This window comes from Polistes dominula, unplaced genomic scaffold (genome assembly GCF_049000335.1).
Source record: "Polistes dominula isolate Pdom_NZ unplaced genomic scaffold, Pdom_raw_medaka contig_75, whole genome shotgun sequence".
NCBI classification, from domain to species: Eukaryota; Metazoa; Arthropoda; class Insecta; order Hymenoptera; family Vespidae; genus Polistes; species Polistes dominula.
This window is the reverse complement of record NW_028301003.1, coordinates 3,499,279-3,509,317: the sequence shown is the minus strand read 5'-3', so window position 1 is coordinate 3,509,317 and position 10,039 is coordinate 3,499,279. Positions and strand designations below refer to the sequence as shown.

The window sequence follows — 10,039 nt, the reverse complement described above, 5'->3', positions numbered from 1 at the left end:
CTCTACCTGACTCGAGTGACGGAAGTGTACATCTATACTCGTTTTTATTTACATCAAGACCTATACATTTTACATCTTTTTCTATTACGTCAACATTTCTAGCAATAACTATCTTATTATTTATCAGTACTCTGTATCCTACTTGACTATAGCCTAACAAAATTCCCATATCAGATTTTTTATCCCATTTAGACAAGCGTTTTTGTTCCGGTACTCTGACAAAGACTTTACTTCCATACAAACGTAAATGTTTAACATCTGGTCTTTTGTTGAAAAATATTTCATAAGGCGTTTTATTTTCTAACGTATTAGCTAGAGTTCGATTTTTCAAATAAGTCGCAGCGGTAACAATCTCTGGCCAAAATCTCTTATGAACTTGAGCTTCTGTTAGTAAACATCTCGACATATCCATTATCGTTCGGTTAAATCTTTCTGCCGTGCCGTTTAACTCGTGTACATACGGTGGGCATTTATTTAGAATTATACCTTTTTCTTTTATAAATTTATATGTACGATTATTAATATATTCTTTACCATTATCGCATCTTAATATTTTTACTCTTTTTCCTGTTAAATTTTCGCACTCATTTATGAATTTAACTAAGCAATCATGAACTTCATCTTTCGTTTTAATACAATAGACTTTAGCAATTTTACTATAGTCATCAATAAAAGAAACAAAATATTTTTCTCCTGTAAACCCTGTAGTTTTAAATGGACCGCACAAATCCGTATGGATTATCTCTAATATCTCTTTTGCCTTATTTCTATTATTTTCAAAAGGTAAATTTCTCATTTTATTTTCAATACATGTCTTACATTTCATAAACTCGGTTTCAAGTTCATTAGGAATGCCCGTTAACAACTTCTGTCTACATAATATATTCAAATATTTGAAGTTTACATGTCCTAATATTCTATGCCACCTTTCTTTCTGGCTCATGCCATTACTGTTTGCATAGTTAGTTGAGTTTATACCTAGTTTACAATAATTTTCTAATTCACTATTAAATTTAAGTGTATCATTCTCTCTAAATGCGACTGCTGTTAATTCATTATTTTCATTAAATATTTTTGTTACATTTCCAAAAGATACAATTTTATTTTTATTCATTAATTTTCCATAACTAATCAAATTTGCATTCATTTCTTTCGCAAAATATACATTTTTAATATCTACTTTATTTCTCTTTCCGAATGCTTGGAAATAACTAATTACATTTCCGATTTTAGTCGCTTTAATCGATCTACCATCTCCGAGGTAGATATTTACCGGCTCTTTTAAAGTAATACATTTTTCAAAATATTCATCATTATTTATTATGTGGTCTGTACAACCGCTGTCGAGCAGCCACCTTATTTCGTATTTACTTATCTTATTTAAATTTACGCCGTGCGCTGTGGGAGCCACCGTCGCTAACCAAGCATCCATTCTTCCGCTGCTTTGCTGGCTCGTGCTGGCTGCCTGTTGCGGAGGTCCACGCCATCTTCCATAATGGCTCCTTCCGCCTCTGCCTCTGCCTCGACCACGTGTCGAATCTTGCGGGGCTTCCCTGTTGCGTCCATCTTGTCCGCCATCTTTGCAATTACGTGAATAATGTCCAATTTTTCCACACTTATAACACGCTCCTTTTTTATTTACAGCGAACACGTTCGATTTATTACCTCCTTGGTCATTGTTTTTTATCTCTGCTAACTTAATCTTATTTTTAACATAATCAGCCGTTTGATCTTCAACTTTCAATGTATCTATCAAATCACCTATATAACTATAAGATTCCGGCAATGTATTTAGCATATAGTTCAACTTTTCTTTCTCACCAATTTTAGCACCCGCGGCTTTCAGTTCGTTTATCGACTTTTCAAACTCACTAAAGAATGATGACGAATCACTATAATTGTTCAATTTCATTTTTTCCAACTTGATTCTACACAGTAACTGTAAAGCCGTTGATTCTCTCAAATGCATGCTATCAAGTTTCTGCATAATTTTATACGCGGTATCTTCTTCGCATACAAATTCCAACTGCTTATTTGAAATAGCACTGTATATATAATTGATTGCTTTTAAGTCTTTTTCTTCCCAGTCATCTCTATCTGTAGCTACCTTTTCTCTTTCAACCACTTCATGACACTTTTTGAGTTTCAAGTACATCATTATTCGTTTTTTCCACATACCGTAGTCTTCACCATCAAATACTGGAATTGTTATGTCACAATTACCTGCCATTTTGTCTTCGTACTTCTCGAACGTTCCTTCGTGTTCAGAATTTTTACGCACAGGCTTGGTTTCTTTCTTGACTACCGGCTTATCGGTTTCTTCCATACGACCACGTGTTTTACAATCCGGAATCTTAATCCATTCACATCACAGCTCCATCACAATTCTTCCACAAAACTTTTAGCAACCACGGACTGCTACCATGTGAAGGAAAATAGGAGGGAATTTATATTAAAGCTAACTATTATAAGTACCGGTTATTTTATTACTTCTCTTTCATAGTCAAACTAAAAACTAAGCGTACGTGCAACAAAAAAACAATAGCGGAACTCTAACAGCGCCACCACATCGTCGCGCGTCTTTCTCTCGTACGACACCCCCATACATACTAGGTGGGGAGTCGTACACGTGTGTGTGGAACACCCACGGTCCCAGTTATGTACAATATACAATGTATATTCTTAACAGTAAGTTTCATTTTATTTTATTTAATTACAAAAAAATTAAAATAATAATAATATAAATAATAAATAAATAAAATATAAATAATAATGTTATACACGTTGTTCTCTATTTTGGTTATACAAGTAATACACAGACCCATCCAGTCTCTAGTTCATATTTTTCGTGCTAGGGTAAGCCCCGCCACTGCCAGAGATCCCAATATTATGATTGTGTAGACGGGTGAAGTAAAGTTAAAGTATGTATAAGAAACTTTAATGAAAGCGGGTAGCAAATCGACTCAAAAATGTTAACAGTAGAATAACGATATAATTTTTTTTGACGAGCTATTGAAAAAATAAATGAACATCATCTATAAATCAGTTAGTTTTTATAATTAGAAAAGCGAGCACATCTTGTTTAAAATTATTATTTTATATGTTTATGTGTGTGTTGTTTTATTTTATTGTATGAATATATTGCATTTTTATAATAAAGAACGTTTTTTTTACCTAACTAAATATACCAGAGTTCCTATTGTTTTTTTCAACGGACTCCATTCTAGAAAACAAACTAGACAAAATAAGTTTTCTACATGCATGCAAGGACTGATTATAAATTTAGTAAAAGAAAAACCCCCGGGCTCACCGGACCTCGTGCAGAGGTCCGGGGGCATGCGTAAGGCTAACCGGGCGCGTCTTCAGGTGGCGGATACGGAGGAAGGAGCGTCATTAGCGACTTCGACCCCGAGCACGGGGGCCCAAGGAACCCCGGGATAGTGCAGGCTATAAGGGACTCGGCTGACGTTAAAATCGGCCTGGGGGATCGAAGGCCACGCCGCGGACCACTCCCCAAGCTAAGGTGGAAGCAATCGTGCCGATGGCTGTATGGCACTTGGGTAAAGTGTCGCAAACGATGCCCTTGGGGTACCGGGCTAACCCCCATTGTATCTTGCCTTATCACCGCAACAGGTTCTGTGGTGACAGACCGTTTATTTCCTGTCCACACATAGGACTCATATGGATATCACAAAAATTAACACTCAAACAAAAACACATGCCAGCGTGGGGACTTCGCATGAAGAACCCACTCCAGTCGACAAGGATACGATCTTGAGCGTTGGGGAAGAGGGATCGGCGAAAGCTGGACCCACGGACTCATCGCCCAAAACAAAAAAGAAGAAAAACCGGAGCGGGGCTGCGAAGAGAAGGGCACGCAAAGCCAGATTGGCTTTGCAGGGCCCAGCCCCTAAGTCGCACCGCGAGGATGAGGCAAAGGGTGCAGTCGCTGGTCAGGGCCTTACCAAGAGGCCTGGACCTTCGGACAGCACCCCGCCGGAAAGATCCGCAGCTATCAAAAAGAGTAGGGTCGCCACAAGTCCTACTAGTTACGCGGATGCTGTAGCTGGGGATATGAGGCTGGCCATCGCGCCGGCTGATTTCCTCAATGTGGCTCTCGGCCAGGGGCAGAGTGTGCTATTAGTGCGGGCACTTCTCGGGGCGCTAGACTCGATCCCAATGGATCAGGTAGTCCCACGCTTCAAGAGGCAAGAGGCGCTTTTACGGGCAGGGAGTCCTCTGGATAACCTGTTCGGACGACCAGACGAAGACATGGCTTAAGGCCATGGTCCCGAGTCTTAAACCCTGGAAGGGAGCTCAACTCCAGGTGCTGGAGAGAATACCTCCCCAGGCTGAAGAAGATGACGGCGGTGTTCCCCGACACGGACGAGGACATGCCGACCATCTTCATGAGACTCCAAAGGCAGAACCCGGGACTCTCAGCCTCCTTGTCGAGGGTGTGGGACCGAAGAGCTGTCCAAGGCAAGATCCCCGCTGTGTTAGGCGTGGATGCGGCCTCTCTAGGCCAGCTGAAAAAGCTGAAGCTCGCCCCTCACTTTGGTCTGGGCAGGGCCTGTTTTTACGAAGCCCTGGTCGGAGCGAAGGCGGGAGGGCGGGCACCTGCTCCTATGAGGACCAAGAGTGATCCAGGAGCGGAAGCGCAGCGCGGGGTCCGGTGGAGTCGACTGCGGCTACAGGGACCACCGCTACGCAGAGAGCCGTCTCCAGGCTGACGCCGAAGGAGCGGGAACTTGCCAACACGTCACATGCGCTTACTGACGCAAAGGACGCGGTGGCAAGGGCTCAGTCCGATGGAAAAACGGGGACGGGGCGAAGGCCAGAGGTAGACCGCCCAAGGCCATCGCCCTGTTCAAGACGACCCGTGAGAAGACCCGCCAGGGTGTCCAACGGACCATTGCTGGGTCCCTAACGGGGCCGTCTACAACGCCCCAGGGGACCATAGAGGCCTCGAAGGCATTTGAGAGACAAGGGATTGAGGACGATGGCCGGTAGTGTGACCTGTTGTCCTCTTCCCCATTCCATACCCCCTCCAATACCTATCCTCTCCTCCCCTTCCTTTCCCTCCCTCTCCCCAAATCAAAACAAAGGGAGAAGGGCGCACGCGCCATCACCTCCAACTGTTACAAATCAATCTGCAACACTGTATAGCGGCCTCGGCGGTACTCAGCCAGAACCTAGCAGTGGAGCAGACAGACATATCCCTCATACAGGAACCCTGGATCTATGGTGGGCTTGTTAAGGGGATAGATCGCAGCATGGGGACATTGGTATATGACCCATGCGAACCCGGCCCAAGGGCGTGTGTCCTTGTATCCAAAAGGCACCACACCCTGAAGCTAAGCAGATTCTGCAGCAGGGACCTTGCGGTGACCTCAATTAAGTTTACGTTGGGAGGTGGGCTGACCGACCTTATCGTCTGTTCAGCGTACTTCCCCTACGACTCGGCCGAACATCCGCCTACAGAGGAACTGAGGGCCGTAGTTGAACACTGCTGCAGAGAAGGGCTGGACCTTGTGATCGGGTGCGACACTAACTTGCACCACGTCGCATGGGGCAGCTCAAATACAAATAAGAGAGGGACGGCTTTGCTGGAGTACCTCTCGTCGTCGAATCTGGAGATCCTAAATAGGGGATCCAGACCAACCTTCGTCACCTCAAAGAGACAAGTGGTGATCGACTTAACACTGGGCAACCCCAGAGTGGCTCGGTGGCTTAAGGAGTGGCGAGTGGACGATGAGGGTTCACTCTCGGATCACCGCCGCATCCTCTTTAAGCTCAGGATTGAGACGGCACAGCCCGTTGTCAGGACCTACCGAGACCCAAGGGCCACTGACTGGGCTCTCTACAAGAGGGACCTTGAAAGCAGGCTCCTGGGAATGGGCGGAGGATTAAGGACTGAGAGTCTGATCGAGGAACGAGTGAGCTTACTCTCCTCTTCCATCACTCAGGCCTTCGAAGCTGCTTGCCCTCTTAGAACACGGGGGGACAGGACAAGAGTAGCATGGTGGAGCAAAGAGTTGAACTCCCTGCGCTCGAGTTCTCGCCGCCTCTTAAATAAAGCTTTAAAATCAAATGGCTCAGAAGATTGGGCTAATTATAGGAACGAGCAGAGTGTCTATAAGAAGCTCATTAAGAAATCTAAACGTGATTCCTGGAGGAAATTCTGCTCTGAAGTTGAGGCCCTTCCTTTAGTGGCCAAACTTTGCAGAGTCCTCGCTAATGGCCCAAAACCAAGCCTCGGTGGACTCTCTCTCCCGAACGGGGAGCAGCTTGAGAAACACGAGGACATTCTCGCCCACCTACTGGAGGTACATTTTCCGGAATCCGGTCAGGTCGAGCATAACCCCTCGACTCAGGGGGATCTCCGCGCCAAGTGACCCGGTGACTGGACCACTGCTGCAGTAGTGGTAACGTATGACAGGATTCGCTGGGCTCTGGACTCGTTCGGCGGGTACAAGAGCCCGGGAGCTGACGGGCTCTTCCCCGCTCTTCTTCAGAATGGAGGGGATGGGCTAGTCAAGCATCTGATCCGTGTCTTTAAAACGTGTCAAGCTTTGAGATACGTACCTTAGCTATGGCGGGAGGCCAAAATAGTCTTTATCCCAAAAACGGGAAAAGACAGATATGACCAAACAAAGGCTTTTAGGCCCATCAGCTTGACGTCTTTTCTGCTGAAAACGCTGGAGAGACTCGTTGATAAGTTTATAAGAGATGGAGCGCTGGCAAGGATGCCGGTGCAGCCATCGCAACACGCTTACTAAGCAGGTAAATCTATCGAGACGGCTCTTCATGGCCTAGTTCGCGAGATCAAAGGTACCCTCGACAGGAAAGAAGCCACGTTATGTGTTTTTTTAGACGTCGAGAGGGCGTTTGATAACACCTTCGAAGCTATATGCGGAGCAGTGAGGCATTTCCACATCGACGACACTATCGTCCAGTGGTTGGACTTCATGCTCCGCTAACGTATCATCACTGCTAGTCTCAACGGGACGGACATCAGGGCGCACGTCGACAGAGGGTGCCCTCAGGGTGGAGTCACTTCCCCACTGATGTGGCTCATGGTTGTCGACGGGCTCCTGAGTAGGCTCGGGGAGCTAGCAGTTAAAACGGTTGGGTTTGCCGATGACATCTGCATAGCGGTCACCGGCAATCACCCGGCTACGATGTCGAGCAAGATGCAAAGAGCGCTCTACATCTTTAGGATTGGTGCACGTCGATGTCTTTGAGGGTGAACCCGAATAAGACTGAGATGGTGCTTTTTACGAGGAAGAGGCATTTCAATATAAGGCCTCCCTCAATATTTAGAACTGAGCTGACGTTCTCCCGAGAAGTTCGCTACCTGGGGGTGACGCTCGATAGCAAGCTCAGTTGGAAAAGCCACATCGACAACCAGGCCAGGAAGGCTATTATTACTTTCTGGGCCGGCAAGAAAATGTTTGGAAAGACGTGGGGGTTAAAACCACGGATGGTTAGGTGGATTTACACCGCCATACTGGTCCCTCAACTAACGTACGCCTCCCTAGTTTTGTGGCACGGCGTCGAGCGGGCTCAAAACAGGAAAGCGTTAGACAGGGTCTACAGGCTAACAAGGCTGGGAATTACGGGTGCGATGCGCACTACCCCGACCCTGGCTATAGGGGCCCTGCTCAACATCTTACCTCCGCACATTGCAGCGGAGGAGATAGCCAGAAGCGCAGCCTTTAGGCTGCTAGTCAGTGGAAGCTGGAGGCGGGCCTCCCACGGGCACGCATCGATCCTGTCAAGAACGGAAGACTTCGAGAAAGTCAACCGTCTTGGAGGTGACTGGTGCCCAAAGGTGTACCATTTCCAGCACAATTATGAGGTCCTCTTCCCATACAGACAGTCATGGGCAGCGGACCCAAATCATTTATTGGCACTCGCAGGGCCTGTCTGGTATACAGATGGGGCTAAAGCGGGTTCCAACGCGGGAGCAGGGGTCTGGTCTGGAGTGCCTAGGACCGAATTGTCCTACACCCTAACCGGTACCGCTTCTGTTCTTCAAACGGAGTTGTTTGCAATTCGGGCCGGCGCCCACAGTATCCTTGAAAGTGGGTACTATGGCAAACATATCTACATTTGTAGTGACAGCCACACTGCGCTCAGACTTGTACACAGCACCATTGTCAAGTCAGGGCTGGTGAAGGACTGTGTCGACTTTTTGACACGGCTAGGCTGTGTCAACAGAGTAAGGCTGCTCTGGGTCCTTGGTCATAGTGGCGTTCAGGGCAACGAAAGGGCGCACGAGCTTGCCAAACTTGGAGCTTCACGGAACGATCTGGCAAACCAATGCCACATCATCGTGTCAGAGGGGCTCATGCGGAGGAGGTCTAAGAAGTGGGCCACGGACCGCTTCAGAGATCTCGGGATGCAAGGCCCTGGCATGAGGCACACGAAGGCTCTGTTTTCAGGGCCTTATGAGAAGCTAGGTACCGAGTTGATCAACCTGGACCGAGCCCAATTAGGGCTGGTTGTAGGATTGGTCACCGGGCACTGGCACCTTTGAAAGCACCTTACGCGACTGGGCCTTGCACAAGACTCGGTCTGCGGCAGGTGCGGCGAAGGGGAGGATACCCCCTTCATCTCATAACTCAATGCGTTGGGCTCGCGGACGTCAGAAATGATGTCCTTGGGACTACCGCCAACAACATTTTCGACCTAGTGGGCTCAGGAGCGGCCAGACTGCTGCGCTTTGCAAGGGAGTCGGGGCTGCCCGCAGGACCGCTACGGTCATAGGTTTTTCCCCGCAAGGGGCCCGAGCACAATGGTCCAGAGACTGAGCGCCGGGTAAACAAACCGCAAGGAAAAAAAAAAGAGAAAAACCTAATTAGAGCTTTTACATAAAACATAAAATGATACCTTTACATTATTTAATACTTCTTAAAATATTATTAGATTGATTAAAACTTATCAAGATATAGTGAGAATATTTATGCGTCGATATTATAGATTTCTAATATTATAGAATTTCACAACATCGTAGGAAATGGATAATGTAATGGTTTAAACTGTTACCCTTTTAAATGTATTATATTGTATTTATTGTTTATTGTGCTTTTACGTATTTACATGAATATGTTATTATTTCTAATGACAAATGTAGGAAGCTGATATAAATTTCCTTCATTATATTTATTTCAAATCAATAGGATTTAAATTTATTAGTCGTTAAGCACACGTTGTATCATTTAGATATTACTAGAAGTTATAAACATTATTTCGCGTAATTTTTATAATTTATGAACAAACTTTTAACAAGCTTTACAAAACTTGGATCTTTTATTTATAAATGAAAGTAAAAAAAAATACAGAAAATAAATAACTTTTACACGTGTTCCTTAAATAAAAGTGTTTCAAATTATTATATGAAAAGTGTATTTAAATTATTCTTTAAAGCAAATAAAATTGTAAAGATAAAATTTATTTGTCAGTAAGTTGATTAGATTAATTAGATACCATGTGTGCAGATCATACACGTTACAAATGAAACCTTCAAAAACGAAGTTTTTAGGAAATAAGTGGAATGCCAAGTATTGGAAATATTTTTTACTTATTTTATTTATTTGCATATTATAATAATATTTTTTTCTATATTTCTACAGTAAGTTGTACTATTTTTATTTAAAATATAATAGCAAATATTATAAGATTAGTGGAAAAAAGACTGGACTGCTTGATGGAATTGACCGGGATTCTAAACCCGAATCTTTCGGTTTCCAAGCGACTATTCTAATCCATTAAACTGTCCAAAGTCCTCAGACCAATCCTTCTTCGTAAATGTTTAATTGGTTTGTCATGGAGATACTCGTCCGACAATATGGTGTATGTTTTTTACCGAACGTGTAAAATTTTTTCTATTTAAAAATGTTTTTCTTTAATTGAAATATTAGTATACAGTCTTTTAAAACGCAAATATTATAATTAACTCATGCCATTGGTTATTAATTAAGAAAGCATACAAAAAATTCCAATATATCATACTTGCTATTATATTTCCAAT

The 10,039-nt window shown here is 44.4% G+C and overlaps 1 protein-coding gene across 1 annotated transcript; it reads left to right on the top strand.

Moving 5' to 3' along the window:
• The first annotated feature begins 7,486 nt into the window (after positions 1–7,486).
• Positions 7,487–8,545, top strand: LOC107073661 (uncharacterized). The gene has a single exon (XM_015334350.2). The coding sequence runs from the start codon at positions 7,487–7,489 to the stop codon at positions 8,543–8,545; it is 1,059 nt and encodes a 352-aa protein (XP_015189836.2).
• The last annotated feature ends 1,494 nt before the right edge of the window (positions 8,546–10,039 follow it).